Consider the following 12,477-nt stretch of genomic DNA (forward strand, 5'->3'; position numbering starts at 1 on the left):
TCAGCTTTGTGATCAGTTACCATCTCGCTCACTTATGCCTGTCCAGTCTAATAACATATCCAAAGCCCCCAATTAAAAAAATCCTACTTTAGTTACTGACTACAACAGAAAGTATTCAAGCGTTGAACAGCCAATAACCTTAATAAAAGAAGATGTTAAACAGCTACTTATAACATTTGCAGACTTGTGCATAGATGGTCTCAGCATAGTAAAAAAAGAAAAAAAAAGAAAAAAAATAAGCAGATTATTAAAGGGAATGTATAGTGTGTTTTCAGTGAGTTCATATTTTGAGTCACTGAAGTCTTGCATTCATGATTTTGGGTCATGTTTGTTTTATTATCTTTGGTTCATGCTTATTTTAATAGCTTGTTTTTATCTGTAATTTATGATAATTGCTTAGCTAAGAAAACAGCTCAATTAGAGACTGGCATTGTCTGACTGAAACAGGCCAATGCCAAAAGACAAAAGTAAAGGAGTTAAAAATCTTGCAAATGTAAACCTGCAATTGGTTTAGAGGAAGATAAAAAATCCTTATAAAGAATGGTCGCCTTTGCTATACAATTTACTGTCACTGCCTGGCCTTGTTACTGGTGTGTGAATTGCAGCTTGGACTATTTTAACACCCAACTTATAAAAGGAACATGCTGTAAAATCTTTTTCTCCGATGTTCACCAAAGCAGAAATAAAGTGGTTGTAGAAATCATATTTCATTCCGTGCTCCAATAACCAAGGATTCTCATCACTCACGTGGATTGAAGATTAATTTGTGTATTTATGAATTCACATATGATTTTACGCACGTTTATCGTTGATGCATTTATATATGGTTATTGGAGCGCTGTATGAAATTTGATTTCTTTAACACAATATTAGACCTTTGGTCTCACTACCAGCTGCTCCTTAGAAGTTTACAGCACACCGTTTGTAGTTCATTGGTTCAGGGTGCTCGGCCTTATGAGGTATTCCCTATAATTTTTCACTTAAAGCGGTTATAACCTTTAAAAAAAAAATCTTGTTCCTTTAAAGCATGATAAATTGCACAGTGCTTCTGGCTGCTGATTCATGATACCATGGTCAGTTTATGTGCCTTTGTCATACTGCTATGTGTTCTGAGTCTCTCCCTGTCATTTCCTAGTCAGTGTGAGAGCAAATCTCCCCCCATCCCTCCCCTCCTGCCACTGCAATATCCAACACAGGAACATGAATGCCCCTCTGATTTATAAAGTTATTAACTAAAGTGTGTGTGTTTTTTGAAAATTATAATGCTAAATACCATCTTTCACACAGTCGCTGTGTGGTCACATGATCTTCCTAAGCTGGCTGGCACCAGAGGGGAATCTCAGCCCATCCCACGGCTCTCCTTAGATCGGGGAAGGAGAGCGGAGGGGGATCATGTGACCACACAGTGGTGTTGTGAGAAAAGGAAATTAGCATTATAATTTTCAAAAAACACACACACTGTAGTCTATGTCTTTTTGAATCCGAGGAGATACTAGAAAGTTCATAATGTGACAACCACTTTACGTGATATGTAAAAATATTTTTTTACTACAAATGAGGAAGGAAAAAAGGTGAATGCTTCAAATTGAGCATGTTTGATAGAGAAGGTGTAATAGTTTGTATGGAACTGGCCTCTTAATTAGTGTCCACCTCCCTTGTAAGATATGGTAAGGTATAAATTTAACCAATGGGGCATCCCTCAATGGGCAAAAGAGAAACATGAATTACTCTTCTAAAGACTACCGGTATATTGATCAGATCATTTCCAGCAACATAAAAATATTAAAACTGACCTCTCCCCTCCCCTCTCTCACAATTGGATAGACATTCTTTTTTAAATTTAAGAGATTTTCTTTTCTGCAAAGGGACATGACTGAGTTGTGGCATATCTGCACATGCACAAAGATTTTTATTATGGAAGCCCCAAAACGTCACCATCTTTGCTCATTCATAGGAAATTTTCTGCACATGTGCAGAAGTGGCAAAGGTCTCTGCCAGGACCCACAGGCTCGTTAGAGGTCTTCAGTACATCTGTGCATGCACCATAATGGTGGTAGGTTAGATGGGAGGGTGGAGCCATGTAAAAGGGGACTGACATTCCTCTTTAAAGAAACAGTGAAAAGACTGTACATTCCCTTTAATATTGCAGATAAGTTAAGGTGAGCCTTAAAAGTGACAGCTGTCAGTAGGATTACTACACGAGAAGTCAGTTGTGTATGGAAATATCTCTCCCCTTATACTAAACATTAAGATTTGATAAGTTCTTTATCCATAAATGATATTACATTTCTTTAACACGCAACTTTTATTTAAGCTTAGAGGCTATGAAAATGTGACATGGTATTAATAAAGATGAGAAGCCATTTTCTATCAGGAAGCTATATACAGAGTGTAGCCTGCCCATTGTGTTCTTGGTAGGATGGATTCCAGAGACAAGAACCTTTGCTGTGTGCACCAGATAGACCACTTTGTTTATATCCTCCAACTTTGTTAGCTACAGATAAAAAATATTAATGTCTAATTCGGGGAATTAACGGAGAAATAAAAACATCATTCTAGTATGGTGTTCAGACATGGGATTCGGATTAACTGTGAGGTCACAGAGTTGGTTAGAAAACAATCATCATAATAACATAAGGAAATAAGGACGATAAGTTATCATTTTGTCCAATAGAAATCTCAAGATAAAATAATTACCAGTGAGGATTAAATCCCAGGCTGGTCACATAAACGGTGACCAATCTGCCTAAGCCAATCAGCTAGCAGGTTTGAAGTCAATTTGAAAGTGAAGAGATTTCTTGGAAAACTGAACATAAAGGATAAGTTTAGTTGTGACTGTGAATGCCACATCTTAGTAGAAAGAATTTTATTACATAGCAAGATCCACCTTCAGAAGACTTGATGTTACTACTAGCCAGTACAAACTCTTTGGCAGCTCATAATAAACTAGTTGCTTGGCTTTCTCCTGTAATTTTCAGCCATTTTCTGAGATCATTATTGTCTACCAATGCTGTTCTGGGGATGAGGAGGATCTTCCCCAGACAGCATATCTGACCGAAGGGTGACCCATAACTGGCCACAGGTAGCAACAGGAGGGGAGACAACTGCCCATCCGGTGTAGCCCTAGGACCTGCTGCTGCTTTTGGCAGTCACCTATTCCGGTACATAAAAATTTTAAGAGGGAAATTCCCCTCACCTTTTTTTTACATCTCTGAGATAAGAAATAAAAGGGAATCTCCCATTAGGGCACAGAAAAGTGAACTCTATACGAAGCTTTAAAAAAAAAAAAGGTTTTGGCTAAAGACATACTTTTAGCTATCTGGTGCCCAGAAATGGAGATAAGAACATCCTATACTAGGTAAAAATGTAACAAAATGAAGCTACAGCAACAAAAACATATGCATTACAAAAAGGGAGCATTAGGGTAAGTACAAGCCAGAAACAATTAAAATTTTCTGAAGGTGGAAAGCTGGTTTTGAGAGGCCCCCCAGCTGCAGACCTTTAGAAGTCTTCCTTAGACCAGCACCAAGCAGTTGTCAGTGGTGGAAGCGCTATGCAAACAGTGATTTAGCATTGGTTCTAGGTGGAAAGACCCCAGCTGTTCAATAGCGGGTGACACAAGAAGGTAGGAGACCTGCAGATTTAGTTGGCATGATTTTCAAAGAGAAAATTTTAAAAACAGGTTAGTCATTGATTAAATTAATTTGACAGGATGACATTGCCAGTAAAAGGATGTTGTGAAACCAAAATTAAACCGATTATTAGGCATTTATTTCACATGATTGTCCAAATGTAACCCTACAGCGACAGGTTACAGATCAATTTCTTGGAGTCTTCCTGCAAAATGACACTGTAACAAAACTGCAATTATACAATACCTGCTTCCCCACGGAGAGCCTTCTCCACCGCTACCCCCCTCTCCTCCAACTGTCGCTGCTTTTCCTCCACCTGCTCTAACTGCCGTTGGATTATCTGAAGACACGAAAAAATGAGAAAAAATTTACTTTTTTTAAATGCAAATAATTAAAATGTTTTCAAACTGAAAAAAAAACTGAAGCTTTTTAATTTTTCCTTTCCTGTTTTTTCCCTTTACATTTTTAAAAGAGATGTTTTTTTTTTGCTAGTCATACTTACCTCAGTGGATATCCCCCGGCATCTCTGCACTGAGAACCGAGCCACCGAACACTACCGATGGCTCAGTACTCACTCCCCCCACGAGCAGAGCGATGCTGTAAGTCAGTATCGCTTCTGCACTACTTCTCCGTGCTCATTGGTGTACTAAGCCATGGAGGGGCGGGGAGCAGCCGTCACAGCGTCTCGCTGAGACGTGGAGACTGCTATCAATCAAAGCAGGTGGCGGATCCAGACTTGGGAAGTCGGGATGACGCGCTGCCTCGACTGATGCCAGTGACGTCAGCGGAGAGCGGACTTCAGACTGCTCTCCGCTGAAAACGGGTCACAGGAGTGCAAAAAGAATTGCACTCCTGTGACCCAGAGGAGAAGCCCAGCCTAAAAAGCTCAGGCTGGACCTCTCCTTTAAGTTGTCATCAATACATACCTTATTTCAGACCCAGTGACATTTATTAGGTTTCTGTGCTTCTCTATGCAATGTAAACTGAACATGGCTGGTGGGAGGGGGCCCCCAGTACTCTTATAAGTACTCTTATAAGAAGATCACAGCCATGATGCAAGCAGTGGGATGGCTCTTAGGAGGGGTTATGCAAATCTAATCAAACTACGTTCATAAGTTAATCACAATGTGGAGAAGTGGGAGTAACTAGGCACTTCTCCCATGCATGCAGATCATCTTAAGTAATGGCCACAAGTAATGCAGAGTCTCCATGATAAAGACATTTAAATACAATGAATGAAAGGTTCAGGTTGGTGAGGAAAGAGCTAGATGATGCTGGATGTGCTCAAGCCAGATAGAGGTGGGCTCTTTTTGATTTGTTGCACCTTCTAATGCACACAGCAAGAAGCTCACAGGGTGCAGTAAATCCGAGTAAGAATTTTTCTGCTGCTCTAATTTATAAGGCAGAAGACAGTGAGCATAAGCAGCATGACAGATAAATGGGGATCCACATGTATCTATCATGATAGCTCAGACTCTATGGTCCTGCAGTAATTTGTGGCAGTCTTTAATAAATGAAATAAAAAAGCTAGTTTTTATCTACCTGTGCCCTGTGCAGCCTCTTCAACTCCTCCTGCTTGGCTTGTCTCCGAGCAGCTTTCTGAACTCTCTTAGTAAGCTTGGCATTTAGCTCTTCGTCCGTGTAGGTTTTCTGTCAAGAGGAAAATAGGTAAAATACGAACCACATTGGACATCAAGTGCTTCCCATCACCTCCACCAATGTATTGTAAAAGCCCAAACCACCAATTCTCTATGAGTTATAAACATTAACTTCTTATTAACTTGATCCGTTATCCTCACTTGGTCATCCTTTAAATGGCGTCTAGACAAGTATTGCTCCCACTACCCACTCATTATAAAAAAATCCAGCTTTTGGTGCAGTCAGCTTGTTAAAATCGACAATTCACATGAATCGAATATGTCTGAGCGAAAAAAAAAAGATGTATTTCAGTAATAAAATGATGCTCTGAGCTGCACCGGCATTCCATCTACAGCCTATGAAAAAAATCACATGGTCTCTGGCATTGTGGGTTTTTGGCATCATCAGAGATTTATTTTATTATTTTTAATCAGTCAGATTCTGACTGGGAGACCTAAAGTGAGATAAAAGAATCAGCCAGGCACAAACATTGTGCATCATTACTCTGCAGGATACTGAGCCTGGATTTGGTAATGAACAAACAGTGCATGTAATAACAAACCGTACATAGAAGCAAGGATTGGGAAACATCATCAATACTGACCGATAAGAATATTTGCATCAAAGGTATGTGGACTCCTGACTGCTGTCTATTATTAATGGGCTTGGTGTGCCGTGCTCTCTGTGCTGAGCGATGTCCGTTCTCACACCGGCTCGTGGCATAGCATTAAGCAGTCTATTCTGATCTAAACACAACTGTGTTTAAAGGTGAAATTAAAGGTGAAGACATGAATGGACGCTGGAGAGCAGTGAGTGTTAGATGTCCGTGTAATGGCTGAGGGATTATTTTTGACAGCTTCCCAAGACGGATTTCATGCAAAGCAAACAAAAAGTTTCCCTGAGGGAAAAAGCATCTTAAAGGCCCAACTTCAGCCAAAACTTTTGTTTTTCACTTTGGACAGAGGGGTGAAGAGTTAAAACACCTGTCAGGTTTTTAACGCTGTTTGGTCTGTGTACTCACTAGGGAAACTTAACCTCAATTCCTGTCTTGGGGACAAGGAGTCATAAGAGGAGGAAGTGATGGGGGGAAAAAAGCACATTAGCAGAGTGGGAGCAAAGGTCAGGTTTCCTTTTTTGCTCAACGATGTTCTATCCCTGTGATGCCTGTTGCCTCATTTCTTGTCCTGATATCGCCTGCTCTGTATAGATTTAAAAAAAAAAAAACATTGCAAAAAATAGAAGCTGCGCCTCAAGATTTAAGAATTGAACAACATCATGATTCTTCGCTTATATAGTAGATAATGTCACTAGAATTCTGCCCTCTTTGTCCAGTTGGAGGAACCTTCTGTTAAATGCCTAGTGCACTACCTTAAATACATTTAAGCCAAAAAACATACTCATAAATGACCACAAGGCTGAAAGCATATATGGAGATAGACCCAGATTCCGGTGACAAGGGCAGAGATGTAGAAGTCCCATAACAAGGTTCAGGTGTCACACAAGCACAGATGAAAACTGCCGCGTTTCAAGAGCCGAATCCTCTTCCTCAGAGCACGAGGAGCAAGCACTGAGGAAGGGGGTTCGGCCCTCGCAACACGTGCTTGTGTAATACCTTATAGCCTTTGTATGGGACTTCTACATCTCAGTCCTTGTCACCAGCATTTGGCTTTATCACCATTTATGCTTTTGAGACGTGTTCATTTGTGAGTATTTTTGCTCTTTGGCTTTTTAATAAAGGCATTAATGCACTAGCCTTTTTTGTCATTTTATCACCTGATCTGTCCCTGTGGCACCTGTCACCCCCCCCCCCCTCATTTCTTATCCTGTTTTCACATTTCTGTCCTGATGACACCGGTTATTCTTCATTTGCTGCTCTGGTATTACCTGTTGTGTCTCTGTAAAACCTGGTCCCCTTCCTTTCTTGTCCTGGTATTAACCATTTTGTCCTAGCGCCACCTGTTCCCCTTCTTTTCTTGCCCTGGTTTTACCCGTTCTATCCTGGTGACACCTGTTCACCTTTATTTCCTGTCCTGGTATCACCTGCGACACCCGGTCTTCAATTTCTGTCCTGATGTTATCTGTTCTCCCACATTTCCTGGCCAGTGTCACTACTCCTATCCCTCCGACTCCTGTGCCCCCGCCCCCCATTTCTTGTCATGAAATTACCTGTTCTGTCCCCGTGAAACCTGTTCACCCTCATTTACTGCCTGTATCACCTCTTCTATCCTGGTGACAATTCCCCTCCTTTTTGTTGGCTTGTTATTACTAGAACAGGAAGTGAGGGAAATCCCCCCAATGGGGACACAGCAATTAAAAATCGACTAGACATTATAATTTCCCATATTAAAAAACTATTAAAAAAAATATTTTGGATGAAGTTGGGCTTTATGATGAAAAAAAAAATGTTTTAATTAAAAGAAAATTGTATTAAGAAAAATATGTTGACTGCGGTTTCTGGCTTCCATCTGAAATAGAGGCTTGCCAGGTTGTCTTTGGCTTCAATGTTGTCACTGATGTGGGTACAAGCATGCGACCAGTGAAGGGAATTCCAATAATATCAGCAAAAGCAGCTTCAGAATGTCTTCTATTATTGGTTGCTTGTAGCAGATAGTAAGAGTGCAGGGGGCATTGCCTCATTGTAAGGTGGGAAGACAAGCGGAAACAGCATGGAAAGAGTTAAAATCAAGATGATTATAATGATGTCACTACCTTGGATGAATATGACCGTCTGAATGCCAAGGCATGGGGGACATAGACCGACTGACACAGACACATGGTGGGGAGGGCAAAATGAAGCAAATTATTTGGTTAAAGCAAATGAAATGAAAATAATCAATAACACAATAATTAGCTGATTAAAAATGACATCAAAAAGGACAAAACTCTTGCTGCGGAGGATGTTCGCAGGGGATTATGGAAGAGCAGTACAGTAAATAAGCAGGCCAAAATTTTACTATTGGCACAAGAGGTGGTGACCTTGTGCTGTGACATTCCTGAGATGGAAAAGCCCTGACATCCGTTACAAGAATTGAATGGGCCACAAATGTGTTCTGCTATTCTAAACCCCCTGGGACAACACCTTTTCAGCAAAACACGAGGACAGCACAGTCAGAGCTGACAAGTGGAGCTGCATTGCCACCCATCTGTGAGAAGAAAGCAGGATGTCAAATCTGACTGCTTAAAGTGGATGTAGCCAAAACGCATGTTCTTCCCCCTAATTTTGAGTACTAAAGGGTTAGAACCCCCGTCAAGTTATTGCTGTCGCATCTTCCTGGGGAGATTAAACTTGACTTTTAAGCTAACTACATTTTGCCATTCATGGCTTCTCCTTTCCCCATCAACATAATAATGAAATTATTAAATAAAACCAGTTTTTCTTACATTCCTTATTTCAGAATCAGTGATGCCATCACTGGATTGCTTTGCTTTTTCTATGTAATGCAAGCAGATCATGGCAGATGGATGGGTACTGTACATAGCTTAGGCAACCCATACAGGAGTCATTTGGTTTTTTGTTTAACCACTTGCTTACTGGGCACATAAACCCCCTTCGTGCCCAGGCGAAATTTCAGCACTGCGTCGCTTTAACTGACATTTGCGCGGTCAAAAAAAAAATTGCAATAAGCGACTGGTTTGCGCAAAAGTTATAGTGCCTACAAAATAGGGGACAGAATTATGATTTTTTTTTTTACTAGTAATGGCGGCGATCTGCGATTTTTATTGGGACTGCGATATTGCGACGGACGTATCGGACACTTTTGACACAAATTTGGGACCATTCACATTTATACAGCGATCAGTGCTATAAAAATGCACTAATTACTATATAAATGTGACTGGCAGTGAAGGGGTTAACACTAGGGGGTGAGGAAGGGGTTAAATGTGTCCTAGGTGTGTTCTAACTGTGTGGGGGGAGGGGGGTGACTGAGGGAGGTGAACGATGCTGTGTCCCTATGTACAAGAGACACAGATCGGTCTCCTCTCCTCTGACAGCACGTGGAGCTCTGTGTTTACACACAGAGCTCCATGTCCCTGCTGTGTTCCCGACGATCGCGTGTACCCGGCGGACATCGCGGCCGCCAGGTACACGCATCGGCTTCCCAGCGATGCGCCGGGACAGTTTACCCGCTGCGCGCCCCCCAGAGGCGCGCGCGGGTAATGCACTTCAAATGACGTCCAAAGACGTCCAGTTGGCACCTGAGAGTCGCGCTGTTGACGTCTTTTGTCAATAGCGCGGGTCTCAAGTGGTTAAACAGAAGGTTGAACAAAAAAAAACTAAATTTCCCATCCACGCACTTGATGTAGATGGGGGAATCCACCCTGCTTAACCATTGTATTGCCGTCAGAGTAAAATGATCTTGTATTGCCTGCTACAGCCTGCGGCGCAGATTTAGCGATAAAAAAACGACAGTGTGGCTGTACAGAAATGGATCAGTAGATCAACTTCTGTCCAAACTCTCTGCCCATACATACATTCCTGCTGAACCAGCCAAATTTCAATCCATATATGACTAACTTTACTGGAAACATCACAGCACCCTGCCTCAGTTCTTCTCTCAGGAGCAAATATCAAAATGGCTTTGTGGGCTGGTGTCAGTCTGAAGGAGTGGGCATTTCTAGGCAGGCTGTATTTGCATGCAGACTGCCTTAGGTATCACCCACATTTGATAAATGGACGGGGTGGGCAACGGCCAGTCAGGCTAGGTAGGAAAGTGCTCTAGGACCCTGGGAAACCTCCAGCCAGAAAATGAAGTAGACCATCTGATTGTCTGCAGCTTTTACTGCTCAGTGTACAGTAAATCACAACCCTTGTTTTGTCCTGGTGACTATAATCACCAAAATGGAAAATTATGAGAAATCTTAGAGTCACCAGAACAGGAAGTGAGGGGCAATCTTTCAACTGGGACATATTTTTTTGGGTCACAGAGTTAAATTCCCTCACTTTGGAGAGATTGCCGTTTACTTCCTGTTGCATCACTAGTACATGAATAGAAGAGGGAAAAAGTTTTGGCTTTACATGCACTTCAATAATATCCAATATAAAAAAATGCAAAAACAATCAAACAGATGCCAACCGTTAGAACATAGAACACAAAGTGCCTGAGAAATGGGTGCAGATGTCTTCCAATTTAACAGACAGCAAAAATTCTGAACGCTCACTGCTTATACTTGTGAACTGTACATACAGTATATCAAGCATAAATGCGAGATAAGTTAGGAAAAACCTTTATATATTACAACTTTGGTGGATATGTTATAAGGAAAACATTCCCTCCACATTTCTCAGGCTTGTAATTAAAATAAAAAGCAAAACCAATGACATAAAAATAAACCAATGAGGGCTTTTTATATTTTATCCTAGCAATGAATGGAACTTAAAGTGTCACTCCACTTTGGCTGGGGGAAAGAATAATTATTCTACTCTTGTTACATACAAGAAAATTGTATTTCCACCTGCTGCCCTCTGTATTTAGGCATGACTTTCCCTACCCCATAGGTGTGCACAAGAGTGTGCCAAGTGTGCATGGGCACACCCTAATCACCCCTGAGCGCCAGGAACACTGTAAAGGCCCTCTTGTACCAGGCCTGGGCCCTATGAATTCAAAAGGGGGGCCGGGGCACTTGCTGAGCAGGAGGACCGGCTGTACTGCTGTATTGCAGACACCGATTTTCTTGTTCCTCTCCCTGCAGCACTGCCAGCTTCTCATCTTCCTCCCTTCAGCTGCACTGCAGGGGGATTGAGAGGAAAAGGCTGGCAAATGTCATTTACTGGACCCTTCCTTTTCTATATGAACACAGTTAGAGATCGGTATCGATCGCTCCTGTGCCCATTCAGCGCTAAAGCGCTTCCTATTGACTGCTGGCTTCTCCTCTTCCTTCAACCATCTGTGCTGCAGTGGGATAAGGGAGGAAGGGGGCGGTAAGTATGTATTTACCAGTCCCTTTCTGTTCTGAATGAACACAGTAAGCGACTGGTACCGATCGCATGTGTGTCCATTCATCATTGAAGCATAGTAAACAGTGTTTATTATGCTTCAGTTTGTGAATGAATAGGAAGCCTGGTAGTGTTTCCTATTCATTCCTCTGTGCAGCTCAGTTTTAAATGTGAGACATTATTTCATTAAAGCCCCCCTCAACGGGTTACGCACAAATTTAAATGAATACAAAATTTAAAAACAAAAAAAGTAAAAAATAAATTCAAAAAAAGTATTGCTTTGCCAGTTTTAGAAAACGGTGTACTAATATGTTTATCAATATCAACGTAGAAAACAATTATAAATGCTAATCATTTTTTTTTTTCCACAAAAGTGGAGCTACCCTTTAAAAAGCTGCTGGTATTGACAAACACTGGGATCATTTAATTATATTTTTTCTTTTTGCAACAAAACCTGTTATACATTCCTCAGCTGAACTCCATACAGAACATTGTTTCAGTTAAAACAAAATAACTGAATTCCAGCTAAAGCATTAAAAACACCCAGGTGTTAAAATGGGAACTGCCCATCCATATTTATTTTTTTTCATTTTGGTGGCAGTCACACTGACTAGAATTCTTCTTTAAGACCCTTTTCACACTGAGCTGCCCATAGCGTCGGTTGTAAAACTCCACTATTTTTACCGCCGCCGCTGTGGTCGGATTTGCGGCGCATTTTGGCCGCTAGCGGGGGCGGTTTTAACCCCCCGCTAGCGGCCGAGAAAGGGTTAAAACCACCCACAATGCACAGCTGCAGCAGCGCATTGCCAGCGGTATAGCCGCTCTGTCTCACTGATTTCAATGGGCAGGAGTGGTGGAGAAGCGGTAAACACACAGCTCCTTAACCTCTCCAAAGATGCGGCTAGCAGGATTTTTTACCTTCCTGCTAGCGCGAGGAGTGAATGCAACAGCTCTTTGCAGGGCGGATTACAGGCGCTATTTTAACGCTATAGCACCTGCAATATGCCCTCAGTGTGAAAGGGGTCTAAATAGCACTCACATGATTTGCAGCATCAATAATGAGGTCTAAATTGGTTTCTATGATTCTCGGTGAACAAAAACGATTAATGCTTATATTATTTCTAGACTACATGTGGACTCTGTACTAGATGCAGACCCATGGTACTGATACACACTACATTTCCAACTATCCAGGATACTACCAGGTACCTCGGCTCTCTCCAGGTAAAAGTCTGGGTCCTCTTGGAAGTGCTGGAGTAGGTAAAAAAATAA

The 12,477-nt window shown here is 41.5% G+C and overlaps 1 protein-coding gene across 19 annotated transcripts in view; it reads right to left on the bottom strand.

The window, feature by feature from the left end:
• The window catches only part of MICAL3 (microtubule associated monooxygenase, calponin and LIM domain containing 3), a 235,800-nt gene that overhangs the window by 23,974 nt on the left and 199,349 nt on the right, over nt 1-12,477 (bottom strand). For 17 of the 19 annotated variants that reach the window (XM_040345339.1, XM_040345340.1, XM_040345349.1 and 14 more), the window contains 3 exons: nt 7,980-8,030; nt 5,175-5,282; nt 3,879-3,972 (listed from right to left, as the gene is read on the bottom strand). In XM_040345339.1, coding sequence (XP_040201273.1) covers nt 3,879-3,972; nt 5,175-5,282; nt 7,980-8,030 — 253 coding nt within the window. The remainder of the gene's footprint in view (nt 1-3,878; nt 3,973-5,174; nt 5,283-7,979; nt 8,031-12,477) is intronic. The other 2 variants (XM_040345344.1, XM_040345347.1) reach the window with 1 other exon arrangement.

The sequence above is a fragment of the Rana temporaria genome, chromosome 3 (assembly GCF_905171775.1).
Source record: "Rana temporaria chromosome 3, aRanTem1.1, whole genome shotgun sequence".
Classification (NCBI taxonomy): domain Eukaryota; kingdom Metazoa; phylum Chordata; class Amphibia; order Anura; family Ranidae; genus Rana; species Rana temporaria.